At 41.7% G+C, this 14,165-nt stretch overlaps 1 protein-coding gene across 1 annotated transcript in view; it reads right to left on the reverse strand.

Moving 5' to 3' along the window:
• The window catches only part of LOC133512544 (E3 ubiquitin-protein ligase SH3RF3-like), a 108,255-nt gene that overhangs the window by 2,196 nt on the left and 91,894 nt on the right, over positions 1-14,165 (reverse strand). The window contains exons 7-9 of the mRNA XM_061842278.1: positions 7,722-7,984; positions 4,245-4,570; positions 338-705 (exon numbers count right to left, since the gene is read on the reverse strand). Of these exons, the coding sequence (XP_061698262.1) occupies positions 338-705; positions 4,245-4,570; positions 7,722-7,984 (957 nt within the window). The remainder of the gene's footprint in view (positions 1-337; positions 706-4,244; positions 4,571-7,721; positions 7,985-14,165) is intronic.

Below are 14,165 nucleotides of genomic sequence, written 5' to 3' on the forward strand. Positions count from 1 at the left end.
TCCACCGTGCCGCCAGTAAATAATCATTCATAAATGAAATAAAGTTGCTCAAAAAGGTTTAATAAAATTTAACTAACATAAATATTTCCTTGTCCCCGTGACACTTGTGAGGATAAGCAGCTCACAAAATGGATGGATGGAAATGTTTCATTGTAAAAATTCAACGCAAATCTATTGCGGTAAAAAGTAAAAAAAAGTGGATAGAAGGAGTCCAGATACTACAAATTTGAGGATGAGTCTCAGGTGAGTTGAAGCTAAATTGATCTACTTAGTGGAATTGTGGCATTTGCTATATACTAACAGTACATTTCTGCTGATTTTCAGTGAGAGCCCACACCTTTCCCTGGACAGGGGTTTGGGTTCAGGTCGGAGCACCATGAGAACACTGCTGGCTCGCGTTGGCGGGGGCGACATGGGAAAGTTTGTATCCAAGGATCCAGACTTTCTGTGCAGAGGCTCCAGCCCCACGGCCCCCGCCATGTCGATCTCGACCGGACACGAGCCAGCCCGGCCCTGCGAGACCATGGGACACGATCCGGAGCGGGCGTGGTGGTGGTGGTGGTGGTGGCTCAGATCGGTGGCCATTGCGCCTTGGCCAGCCAAGGAGGGATCATGGGTGGCCGGGGAGGTGGGCGGTGAGCGAGGTTTCTTCTTGGCCGCTGCCCCTGACAGGAGCTTCAACAAACCTCCTGCTTTCCTCTCCTTCTGATGGGGGCAAGACAGGGAAAAGTTAGATGGGAGGAATTGTTAAAATTCACCGGCATTTGGCAGGTTGGTGGGTGTTAATGCCAAACCTTGATGACCAGCCCTTTCTATACCCAAGTCAGTGCTTGTGAGGACCTTTTAATGACCTGACTATGCTGTATTTCCAGTGCCTTGGCGTGTGTCACAAGGCTGCTGGCGTTCTATGAATCACACAGTGGCAGTATAAACCTGCTTCATTCTGATGTCAACTAAACAGGAAGCCTCTTGGAGCATTATGTGAATGCACAATCTAATTTTGCAGTTGCATGTTCAGTCTCACGGTTGAGAGAGTTTGATTCATCCATTGATAAGGTCACAATACAAAGAGAAGTAGAAAGGAGAGCGACCGCATGCTTGCGAGAAGGGCTACTCGAAATTCTGGCTGCTGCCCACCCATTAACCGAATTACTGTATCATTTGCTCACCCGTGCTCAACACACTTTTAAAGTTTTTGAAGGGTCACAAAGACGAGTACAGACGCTGAAAGATCAAATGGCATGCGCTAACTTCTCGTAGTCATGAATGTTTCTTTAACTGTGGAGGATGCAAGTTCTGATTTCCCTCAGAGGCCCTTTTCATTGTAAAGCCATATAAATATTGAATTGCCTCATTCTAAACGTCAAAAATTGATGGCTACACAGTTTTGAAATCAGATGAAAATCATTTCCTCACAATAAATATGTAAAAGTGAAGACAATTTACAATTTTTGTATTGACATTTAGAAAATAAAAAGAAACTTTACTTGCATGAGCTACCTGTGATCATAATTGGGGCCAAAAACCCTTATTATTCTTGCTCATGGATTATAATAAAATGAAACAGATTTTATTTTAGGACTCACTGAAGCTCCATCTGACAAGCATCCTTTGTTCTGGCTCCCAAATTTTCAACATGTGTGTTTTTATTTTTGTGTGTGTGTTTCTAGCTGTCTGCCACACGTTATCGGATGTGCTTCATCATTTCCCGTAGATTCCGTTAGAGTGGAACAGACAGAGAGCGCTGCGTCATCAGCAGCTTGGCCGCTCAGAGCAACAAAAGGTATCAAGTGTGACGATGAGACTCAGCACGGATGATCATATGATCATATTTAGGACAGGAGGTGACAATTAATCCAACTGTTGTGGACTAAAGTTACCCAGAGCGCGAGGGGTGCTGAACAATTTGATTCTCGACCAGCAACCGACAGACTGATCCACAGACAGTCGACTGTGAAGGGTTGCATTAATAATAAAAGGCCAGCATTTCTATGGAAATGTCTTCCTGACTGATGAAACAAGACCAAGACTGAGTTTATTAGCTATTTTAAGAAAGAGACGAAGCACACTATAAACACTGGACAGCTACTGAATCACATTCTAATCCATAAACGGGAGTCAGCACACACTTGCCACCAATTCCAATGCCTTTTATTATACACAAATAGATTTCAGCTGTTCTAGTGGGCTTTTCTTGACATCTTCTGGCTTTCTGGCAGAAACTTTTAGGTTTTATGCTAACAATGATGACAAAGGATTATGAAGTGAATTGTTCATAATTCCGTTTAACTTGACGAAGACCTAAGTTCCATTTGAAGAGCACAAAACAAAACATGATGGTCCCACCCATCACCATGCACTACTGTGGGTTTGGTATTCTTTTGGAGATGATCAGTGTTGTGTTTGCACCAAACATAGCTCTTGGAACTATGGTCAGAAAGTTCAATCTTTCATCAGACCTTAACAAATTCTCCCCAACACGTGCAGGAAAATGTGTTATGATACAGCTGGTTGATCTTAAACACAGTTACATCCCAGTTTATAAGAGGGTGCACACACTATTGCAAGCACATTATGTGAGTCGTTTATTTTTTGCCTTCCTTCTTGAAAAGACAAAAGAATGAATCACAAAAGCCTGGCATTTGAAGAATGGACGGTTGACCATGTCAGAGCGCTTAACAACATTAAAATACACCAGCAATTGGTGACATATAATGTACCCACGCCTACCCAAATAAACCAAATAAACACTGTGAAAAACACCCCCTATAAATTTGAACAACATCAAAAGCATAGACAACTAAATATCTGCTCCATATTCTACATTTATTCATGTTCACATTGTCACTGAGTGGTGTCAAGAGTTATTTATGTACAATCCAGTCAGTGCAAACTCAAGCAATTAGGGAGGTGTAACTTGAAAGGGACATAAGTATCAAGGTACGAATATTAAATCGGAATTGGGCACTCGGATCTATGGGCTCGTTCAAATGATTGGTTTGTCATAGGGTTGTGGTCCGTACATACAGAAGGTTACCGTATACTTTATCGGCAAACTATTGGGACACCTGACAATTACACTAACAAGAAGTGACGCTCATCCAACCATGCCTTTAAGCATCCCTAACACACAAGAGACATCCAAGCAAATTGGACCGACACGAAAATAGAATACAAATCAAATCTGTAGCTATGTCAGGAGAAGAGGATTCATTACGATCCAGGCCTCATGAAAAAACAAGAGCCATCTTAGAGTGGGATGATATAAACAAGCCTGCTGTTCCACCATCACAGAGCTGTTTGTCAGCTAGCCACGTAGTTAGATTAGCTGTCCAACACGGTGGAGCCAGCAGTGAAAACAAATGGAGCTTAGACAGATGCAGAGCTTTTTTTCTGCCATCATTCAGCGTGAGCATGTCCCGATTTGACACTCCTGGCTTCCATGTAGCAGATGAGGCGGCCAGACGGGAATGTGTTCCAGAGTTCAATATGAGTGCCACAAGGTGCAGGAAACTTACTGGGGCAGGTAGAACGCATGCATACAGCATGCATAGCGACACACACACGCACACACACACACACCACACACACACACACGCACATGCACATGAACACGCATGTGCGCGGACACGCGGCAGCGTCACTTCAGACAATTGTAATGCTTTGCAGCTGTTAAAGCAGAAATAATTAGCTCTGATACGTTTCACTGCTTTTGCTGGAGGGCTAGAGTGTGGGCCAATTGAGAAACTATTACATTTTCAAATGGCTCTCCTTAACAACCAATAGCCTTTTCATATTAAATTTGGCAGGTTGTTTTGGAGATTAGAGTGCTGGAAAAATACAGGGTAACGGGCTGCCTTTGCACGGGTTGAGGTACTTTGTCTTTGTCTCATCCATCCATTTCTCTTGTGCTCGTCCTCATTAAGTTTACAGATGAGTTGGAGCCTATCAGAGCTGACTTTGGGGAAGAGACTGATGTATTCATCGACGGACCATTGAGAGTCAACAGTGAACCTGTCAATCATGTTACTGGAATGTGGGAGGAAGCCAGAGTACCACATGAAAACACAGTTGAGCAAGGTGAGAACATTTAAACTCCACAGAAAAAGACCGCAGCCGAGAGTCGAACCCTGAACTGCAAGGCAGTCGTGTTGGGCACTCGACTGTTGTGCTGCCCGTCCATAACACGTCATACAATAACTTCCCCTTGCAAGTTCAATCATTTTTGAACATTAGACACCTACCTTCTCTGTTTTGGGGGCGAGGTTGCACTGCGCTGGTGAGTGAGAAGGACCCGGTGAGGGCGGCTGCAGGGGGATGGGCGGTTCCCCGTTAAACAGCACCGCTGAGACGTTGGGAGGCGTGAGGCAGGATAAAGGAGACGACAGGGGCAGGTGGGGCCGCGAGGCGGGAGACGACAGAGGCGAGGGCCCCAAACTGGGTCCGGGAGACGTCATGGAGAGCGGGCGACCGGATTGGCCGGAGCAACGTGAAGGTGAGGAGCTTTGCGAGCGCAGGGAAGATATCGCCACCGCAGGGCGCTCTGGGCTTCCACCAGGAGAACTATGGACTAAAATAGACACAAATATAGTTTCTGCATTAATATAACCGAGAGAGGACCTTTCACTGACAGCAGGTAGCCATTAGTCCTCATTAATTCTGGAAGGGAACATTTATCTCCGTATACCACTTCTTTATAGACACGATACTCTTGATTAGAGATAACATGCATCATAAAACCAGGGTGGCAAAGTTGTTTGCACCATAACCTCACAGCAAGAATGTCAATACATTATGGCGATTTATTATTTTTCACCACTTGGATGAATCTGAGGGAATTTGAATTGATAGAAACTGAGCAGCCAAATACACTCCTATTTGGCTTTTGGGGGAAATTTCATGATGAGTCTGAACTACACTTTAACCTTCACTGTAAATGTGAAACTTTTGAATGCACATTTCCAACAGTTCCAAGCTTCACTACGTTTGCCAACTTGCTGATGAACCAAAGGTCAACATTTACGATCCATTCATCAACCGATACATTTTTTGGCTCAATTTGATTTGGTATTTCGACAGTCCTCAGCCGCTTGCTGTTCACATTTTGACATCCGGAGAATCAAGACCACTCTCAGCAATGGACCAGCAGTACCTCGCTATTATTGCAAGGTTTGAAATAGCATGTCACAGAGTATCCTCAGAAAGTTGCAACAGGGAGACTGGAAGAGTCACAGAAAGGCATATAAGTGGACACACAACATTGAAACAACTTGAAAAACTGCTATTGTGCATTCAAATTTTCAGAGAAGTTCATATTAAGTTCACCCGTGAAGGATCTTGTGCATTTTAGGTTCCGCCTGATATTTCACTCCAAAGGCTAATATCTCTAACTTTTTTTTCTGGGTGGTGGATTATTTCTTAATCTTGAAACTTCCCATGCACTAAGTAGCTGTCTTAAAAACGTAATTCGCACTGATCAGCTTCCATCAGTATGTGGACATTAGGTAGCAAAGGTTAAAACCAAAAACCAACATATGTGTGGATAGTTTTGAGGCACCTGCTGTACAATGCTGCAGTTCTCACAGTGCCTTGCTGCTGTGTAATGTAGTCCAGATGCGTGAGTGTGTAAGGAAATGACACAACTGGAGACCGACGTTAAAAGCGAAAGAGGCAAGAGGCTCTGTCATTACGCGTACATGGAACACAAAACAAAGTGATGTCACTTCGCAGTGCGTTTCTTTTTTGTGCGGCCCAGTCTTTCAGTGTTAAGCAGTGCTGTGTGTGTGTCTGTTTTCACACAACACTCCTACACCTGCTCCACATCATCCTCACATGCCAAGCAGACCTGCCAAGGTTCATTTACTTGCTGCCAACTCTGCCCTACAGCGCCAACATAGCAGCAATGTTTCTATTTTAGAGCAGTTTTTGGGTTGCCTTTGTTCAGCTCTGCCGAGCCTTTTCCTCCAGGTTTTCACAAGATTTGGCATCTGTCGCAAATGCGTCTTCTCCGTTGATGTATTTTTAGCAGGTAGACAAATCTTTCATTAATTTGACTCCCTTATGTACATTCCTCATATTTTCTTACTTTTTTCAATTTTCTAGTGTCATCCCATTGCTTTTCCAGGCTTTGTGCATGAACATGGCCTCAGGTCCAGTAGGCTGTTAACACTGTCTGGACCCACGAAGCAAGGGTGGCGTGGTTCAAGACTGACCTGTGATTATATTAACCCATCACTTGAATATATCAGAGACTGCCTGCGGTGACTGGAGATTCGGAAGCAGACGGAGAAGGCTTTTTCAATTCTCGCTAATACTGTAAAAATGTCTCCAGTCCGTCTCCAACATTGAAATGTAATTCTATTTGACAACGCAGATGTCAATTGAAACATAACAACATTGTACAGACTGATACATTAGTGGAGCAAACATTAAGCGAAAGACTTGTCTTTTTGACGAATACGTGTTACGGTACAGTATACTCAACATTTTTAGACTTTCCAGCATGAGTCCATTTTATTCCTACAGTACTGTGTTACTGCAGGACAAAACAACCTTTAAGCACATGAAGATCATTTTCATCATTTCTATCTATCTATCTATCTATCTATCTATCTATCTATCTATCTATCTATCTATCTATCTATCTATCTATCTATCTATCTATCTATCTATCTATCTATCTATCTATCTATCTATCTATCTATCTATCTATATCTATCTATCTATCTATCTATCTATCTATCTATCTATCTATCTATCTATCTATCTATCTTTTTCCAATTTTGAAAAAAAAACAACAACAAGAACAACAAAAACTTTAACAAACAAAGAATTCAGTCCAACTGTGGATTGTTATGATTTGGATGACAGGGAGCAAAAAAAAAAACAACAAAAACAACGACAAAATTTGGCCAGCACATTGGATAGTGATATTGTGATGGCCACCATCGTATCCGAAATAAAACACAATGTGGCAACAGCACCCACTTGCTATTAAGTAGTATACATTATTGCTAAATCCACAATCATAACATGAGGAAAGCGAAATATTCTCTGGGAAGAAATTCGAGGCTCGTCACATCACACAATCAATTAAATGAAAAAAAAATGTTAAACCTAAGCACCAGTTGCTAAGTGTCCTGGAATTAATTGTTTAACCTTAGCTATTCCACTGTAATGTTATTATTGTCCCAGAATTAAGAAATAAAACCGATCATGTTGTCTAACAATACAAAGTCATCCTGTTGCTGCAATGATTTCTCACAGTGCCGCAGACGTTCAGCATTCATTTGTGTATCTGTCAAAACATTTTGTAGCCAGTCTCGATGTGGGCCAGCACAACAGTGCAAAGGTGACGACAAATGTGTTTGTAATCAAGTGCTAACTGATTACTTTGAAGCGTGTGCTGATTACATGACGCTCAGCAGGCAGATGTGCCACTCCAGCAGAAACATCTTAAGATGCACAGCAGGGTGCAGATTGTGGTAATTGTACTCTTTCATGACACTGATGGTAGTTTTGGTTGCTTTCATAAAAGCAAAGAAAATTCTCCTCACTCCAACCTGTGATGCGCAAATTCAATTGGAATGCATCGTTTTACTTTGGAACTTGACTGTAAAACCTCTGAAAGTCGTATAAATCTGGTGTTTGCTCCCGTTTGAACGTGTATGCACCAAGGTTTTAAATGAGTATTGATTGAAAATGCCTTTAGTTGTGCTTACCCAGCTGCATTGAGGTGCGTGTCTGGTTGACTGAATGCTGACTGGAGCGCAGGCAGTTCTTCAGCTGCGCGGCAGCACTCTGTGGCGACGAGGCGGGACTGACGCAGTTGACCAACGGCGTTGAGGGACGCGACGAAGAGGGCCCCGGTGACCCTGGAGAGGAGGGGTCTAAGATTTTACTGCCGACCTGACCGCAACCACCGCCTCCATTTCCTGGACTGGACAAACATGAGCCCCTCGTAGCACCGACTCCAAAAGTAGCCCTTTTAAACAGAAAGAAGAGAGTCACTTGTTATTGCATGGTCCATATTTGAAAAGACATTTGATCCGCACTACAAGATCGGGAGCATTGGGACTGTAGGGAGGTTCCTGTCAACCCCCGTTATTCAGGGAGGATAGGGGATGTGAGTAAGTGATGCCTAGTCCTAAAAATATTACAACTGGCTGTGCTAATACAGTGGCTAAAAAAATAAAAATACAGTGGTGGCTTCTTATGCGAGTGACCCGACTTGAGTTTTTTTAAGAGTTGAGCCGTGACATGACTCCCAGTTGAAGTTTACTGGCAAACTAGAAATTAAAAAAAGAGGATTAACACGTTGTGTATTTAACGCAACCACTTAATATTAACACATAATGGGAAATGCCATAAAGGGGTTAAAAAATAGAATCTACAGTTATATAGCTTTAACGCTTTGAGGAACAAATATTTCATCATTATCCACAAAAAGTGCAGCTGTACTATGCTGCTCCCAAGGAGGTCAAGGTGCACACAACAAAAGAAGCAGCACAATATCTGTCAAAGTGTAGCAAAAATATGGCCAAAATGATTCATTCTTTATATTCTAATTGTATGTAATGATCTCATTACTGTATGTTTTAATAATAACACATCTTTATTAAAAACAGCAAACAATTTAAATCATATTTAAAATTAATGACTTACAGATTATTTGATTTTGAAAACAATGAACCGGAAGCACGAGGATGTAGGCAAGTACCTGTATGTATCATATAGCATCTTAGGGTTACAGTGTTAAAAAAAAAAAACAAAACTAAATATGTGAGTAAAAAAAAAGTCAAGTAGCTGATGACATTTTCTTCCGAATAACAGTGAACAGGCAGGGTTTAACGTTTTTTTTTAGGAGGGGGCAAATCACTTCACATAGACCAGCGAAACAGAGACAGTAATCACCAAAGTCACTTTGTTAATAAACACTACACTGATATAAACAGTCTGTCGTCACGGCGCTCAATTGAAGATATATCACCTTGGCCTCTGCTGTATGCGGAGTTATGCATCTTGCAGTAGTAAATACAAAAGAATGTTCCCTGTAGTGCAGCATTATTGGTTGAAACTGCACTGAGATCCAGCTTTGTTATTTGGTTGTGATGCCTTCAATTTTAACAATAATGGCAAGATTTAAAAAAAAAAAACTTCATCTTTTTTACCATTTCATATTGCCACTGTCATGTAAACCAAAACAAAACCACTTTTTAAAATTGGCTTTTGGCTAAAAATGACGTAGCAAGTCGCTTGTGTTTCTGTCTGCAGAAAATGAATGGCGGCCCAGTCAGCTGAACTGCACCATCCACTCTCTTATTGCTGCCCACTGAATACCAGTCATATAACAGGAGAATTACAGCCTCATGTGTGCTTGATCTTGTGTACGAATCAATTTGAGTTTTAAAGTGTCTAAAAAGAGGACACTTGCAGAAAGGACTAGACTTCGCTTAGGCCCCGTGTGCACAGTCGTTTCCCTTCCGGAATATTGCCCTAAACTGCACCGAGATGGAGTGGCAGAACACAATGTTATGTCAATACGCCGGCAGGAGCGGCGGCAACTGTCGTTTCATTGATGCATGTGCAAGTGGGACAGCTGAAAGAGCTCCCTCAAAATATCGTTCACTAGGGTGACACTAAGCTGATGTTGCAAAGTCATGTATGGATCCGCAAGGCATGGTCTGGATGGATTTTTCAAATGTGTGGTATTACATAATCTTTGATCAAAACAAGCTTTTGCAACATTTTGAAGGCTACGTGAGGGATGGATTAAAGTTCATGGTGTGGAGATGCAGTAAAAAACAGGACGAGGAGACCAGAACCAGTCATGTCAGTTTACTCTCCACATCCAAACTGAGTCCTTTTACATCAAACAGCCAATCACTCCCTTTGATGCCAACAACGCCCTTTCACTTTCAGTGTTTCTCTATTGTGCGTCACCACAGTGGTAAATATTTGTTTTTCGATCAGTTTGCATTCATCCCTCCATCCATCCATTTTCTTTGCTGCTTATCCTCACGAGTGTCACGGGGAGTGCTGGAACCTATCCCAGCTGTCAACGGCGGGAAGCGGGGTATACCCTGAACTGGTTGCCAGCCAATCGCAGGGCACATGGAGACAGACAACATTCGCATTCACAATCAGCAATCACACCTCGGGGCAATTTAGAGTATCCAATTAATGTTGCATATTTTTGGGATGTGGGAGGAAACCGGAGTGCCCGGAGAAAACCCACACAGGCACGGGGAGAGCATGCAAACTACACATAGGTGGGGCCAGGATTTGAACCCCGGTCCTCAGAACTCTCAGGCCAAGACTCCACCAGACACACACCAGTTGTTCATTGTGCTGCCCAGGCAAACATTTTCCATTATAAATTTTGAGGTATAATGTTAAAGGGCTAGTGTCATAAAATGGATGATTTTTAGTATGTTATTAATAAAAAAACGTCAGCCAATATGGGCGCATGCGTTTTCTTCACCACAAAACATGATTTTGACATATACAGCTTTTTGTAACTCCTGCCATGAAAATCCTCTCGAGGGATTTGTTTTTGAGAAGAAGCAGAAAGTGACGTAAAGGACAGCGGCGGGCCCAAGTGGACTCGTTTGTTTCTATTAGTTTTTTTAAGGTAGCTTGTTGTTCCTTCGTGTTAGCCAAAATGCCGGCTCATTGCATTGCTGGACATTGCTTGAACACTCGGGAGAATAGATTTACCCTTCATAAATTTGCATGAAACCCGGTTCGACTGTGTTGTTCGTCGCGTCCTGCGGCATCTATGAACAACCCCCTAAAGCTGCACTGCTTAGCTCCGTCATAAGCCACACCGGTCGGCTGCAATGAGCTGTGATGGCTCATCTCCGCCGCAGAAGTGGATCGCACGGGGATGCGGTTTGGCCGTGATCGCATATCATCTGAATATGGCTCGAAATAATAGTGTAATAGTGCTCCGAGGGCTCGAAACAATAGTGTAATACTGACCTGGTAACTTCACTCGGTTGTGTGGTGTTCTCCTTTTCGAAAAGAGCTTCCATGTCAGAAGGGGTGCGTTTGTCTCCCATAGTTAGGGTTAGCGTGTTTTCATTGGCCAATGTCCCGGTGACGTCACTTACAGAGGATGCAGCCAATATGGCGACCACTTGGATATCGTAGAATGACACTTCTGCAACTTTACACATGGATGACGCGCTCTCCGCTTACATTTATTTGTTCGTATAGACATTGAAATGAATAATGTTATATGTATTTTTCATTACAATATCTATTTTAGAATGTTTATAGGGATGACACTTGGGCTTTAACAATTGTTCATCCTGACCATTTTCCGACCAGACAGCGGTAAAAAAAAACACTCTTAAGATACCACAGAGTAAGTAGTAGAAGAAATAGGCCACACGGATCACACACAGATACAAGAAAATATATATATATATATATATATATATATATATATATATATATATATTGAACAACAGCATATTTAATAGAATAGGAAGAAAAAAACTACAAAAAGACCTTCACTTTGGCACTGAATTTGAAATAGTGAAATAAATATACTCAGGTTAACAGGGGAGCATAGAGCATACAAACATCCATCCACCCATCCATTTTATGAGCCGCTTATCCTCACAAGGGGTCAGGGAGTGCCTGAGCCTATCCCAGCTATCTTCGGGGAGGAGGCGGGGTACACCCTGAACTGATTGCCAGCCAATCGCAGAAGAAACAAACAATGTATCAAACTTAACAGGCCAACATAAATTCAATAGTAAAAACAAAGTTGTGACATAAATACTTAGCACGGAAATGCCGCTATAATTCAGTTTGGAGGTGAACTTGTGGTTAATCTCTCACACAGTACAGTCAGACAATTAAATGTCCCCTGGTGTATATTGTGTGGGTTGTGTGTGGGTGTGTGTCAGCCCCTCCTCATCATAATAAGTATCCTTGCAGCTTCATAAGTATGGAGGACGGAAGCTAAAAAAAGAGTGCTCTTGTACAAATATAACAAATTGTCTCGTTTGATTGTACCCTCCACTCCACTAATTATTGCTATGTACATATTGCGTGCAGTGGAGAGTGTTTTTAGTCCTTTGCAACATTTTTTTCTTCATTTGCATCGCATCCTTCCTCAGTCTCATCATTCTGGCATTTCTTTTCCTCTTTTCCCCTTTTTGTTTGCTCCCCCTCCCACCAACCTCATTTGTTTTCATCATCTTCCTCACTCCTTCATGCCTCATTTTCTTTCTGCCCGTCCCAGAGTCTTCATTATCTTACTCCTGCTTGTTTGTGTTCCTATTATTCCAACGCTGCTCAGCTTTTGTTTCTCCCTCGTTCATAGCCGTTCACTGCATCGTGGGCCAGAATGCAGATTAGCCGAGCAGCCCCTTGAAATATGGTCCTCCTCAAAGGAATGATGATGGCTATAAAGTGAACAAATATACAACTATGACCTCAGCACACTAGCCTTTGAATCTCATGCGGTTTTAACCGCGTCGGGTAGTTGGGTTTGAAAGCTAACAGCAGCAGTAATAAGAATTTTATGATCATGATGATGATTCCGATGGTAATGATGTACTCTCACTATGTGGTAGCACCAGAATGGAGGAGAGAATACCGTGGATGCCTTCAGATAAAGCGCAACACATTCTAGGAACATGGTCAAACTCAAATTTGTCCAGATTTAGAATCTAGTTTAACAAATGACACAAATAATACCTTCCCATCGTAAAACTTTTAATAAGTGGCAAAATTACGTTAACATTTCAACATTCTTATTAGACATATCAGACACCGATTTGATCAGCCTGATCGGATCGGCTGATAATTGACATTTTTGCTTTTTGCTGATCAGTATTGATGTCATAATTCAGCGATCCGATCAATGATGTCATTGAGCGGCCCGGAGAAAAATATTCACTCCATGTCACCGTCGGGCATAATGTATCTGAATACAAAAGCCAGTTTATTTTTTAAATACAGAAGTAGCATTAATATAGTTTTGACATAGTACTGTAAATATCTGACGGCCCATAAAGTTAGTGAAGAAAAAATGTTGCGTTATGGGAGGGACAAGGTGAAACAAGATGAAACGTAATGTACAAGACAAATTTGCTCTTTTACAATTGTACTATGTCAGACTACTGAGATAAAATCTTGTATTCCGATACCACTGCATCACGTTTTTTACAATTATTGGACTTTCTCTTGTCAATTAAAAAATGAGAGAATACACTCGTTACCGTGGGAATGACAAAACGAGTGGCTTGCACCGACTGAATTATAAAAAAGAAAATGGAGGGGGAAAAAAAACATGTGCCGGTGGTCAGCGTGCACAGGACAAGAGAGGACTTCGTTTAAAGCTTGCTTGAGGCATTTTCACAGACTTTTAATGTGATACGGCTTGCAAGCCGTCAATAAAATGTTATGTAGCCTAGCAAGCTAGTGCTACCGCTCGTGGTTATGTGTAAACATCCTGCCGTTGTGTTGAACAGATTATCTGACCAAAGCAGTGAATTCCAATCTTCATGGAGCCAAGGAACATATTTTATAATTGAAAAATCTCATGGCACACCAACAAAAAAAAAAAAAATGTCACAAAATGTAGAGCCATTAATTGCTGAATGTACTAACTACCATCTAATAGAAGACCATTACTTTGTTTCGTCTGTAACTATGCCTCACTGGCATAACTGGGTGAACAGAAATAGATTATTTATTGTAAATCTATATTTTTTTGAACAATTAAGTACACAAGTGTATAGAGTAAATGAACAGGTCATTTATATAGACTCATTGGTCCATCTTGTGATCAGATTGGTGATCAGTTTTCGTTTTTTTTTTAAACACACTGATCGGCCCCAAAAATTCAGATTGTGTAAACCCTAATTTTTGTGCGATAAAAAGTTAAGCCCTGCTGTTACCAGAACAAACATTCAGCTACCTATAAGGACTGTATTTTTTATGGCTTGTATGTCTTCCCAAATAGTCATCCAACCAAGCACATCAGTAGGAACAACTGTAAATTTTGTCCTGATCACTTGTGTACATGTACCTTCGCTTAAGCAGACCAGCAGTATTGTTCATGGTGTTATGAGCATTAGCTTCCATTAAGATATACTGTTAATACTTTGATGAAGTTGTGGAATGTCGGGGGAGGTAATCCT

This window comes from Syngnathoides biaculeatus, chromosome 14 (genome assembly GCF_019802595.1).
Source record: "Syngnathoides biaculeatus isolate LvHL_M chromosome 14, ASM1980259v1, whole genome shotgun sequence".
Classification (NCBI taxonomy): Eukaryota; Metazoa; Chordata; class Actinopteri; order Syngnathiformes; family Syngnathidae; genus Syngnathoides; species Syngnathoides biaculeatus.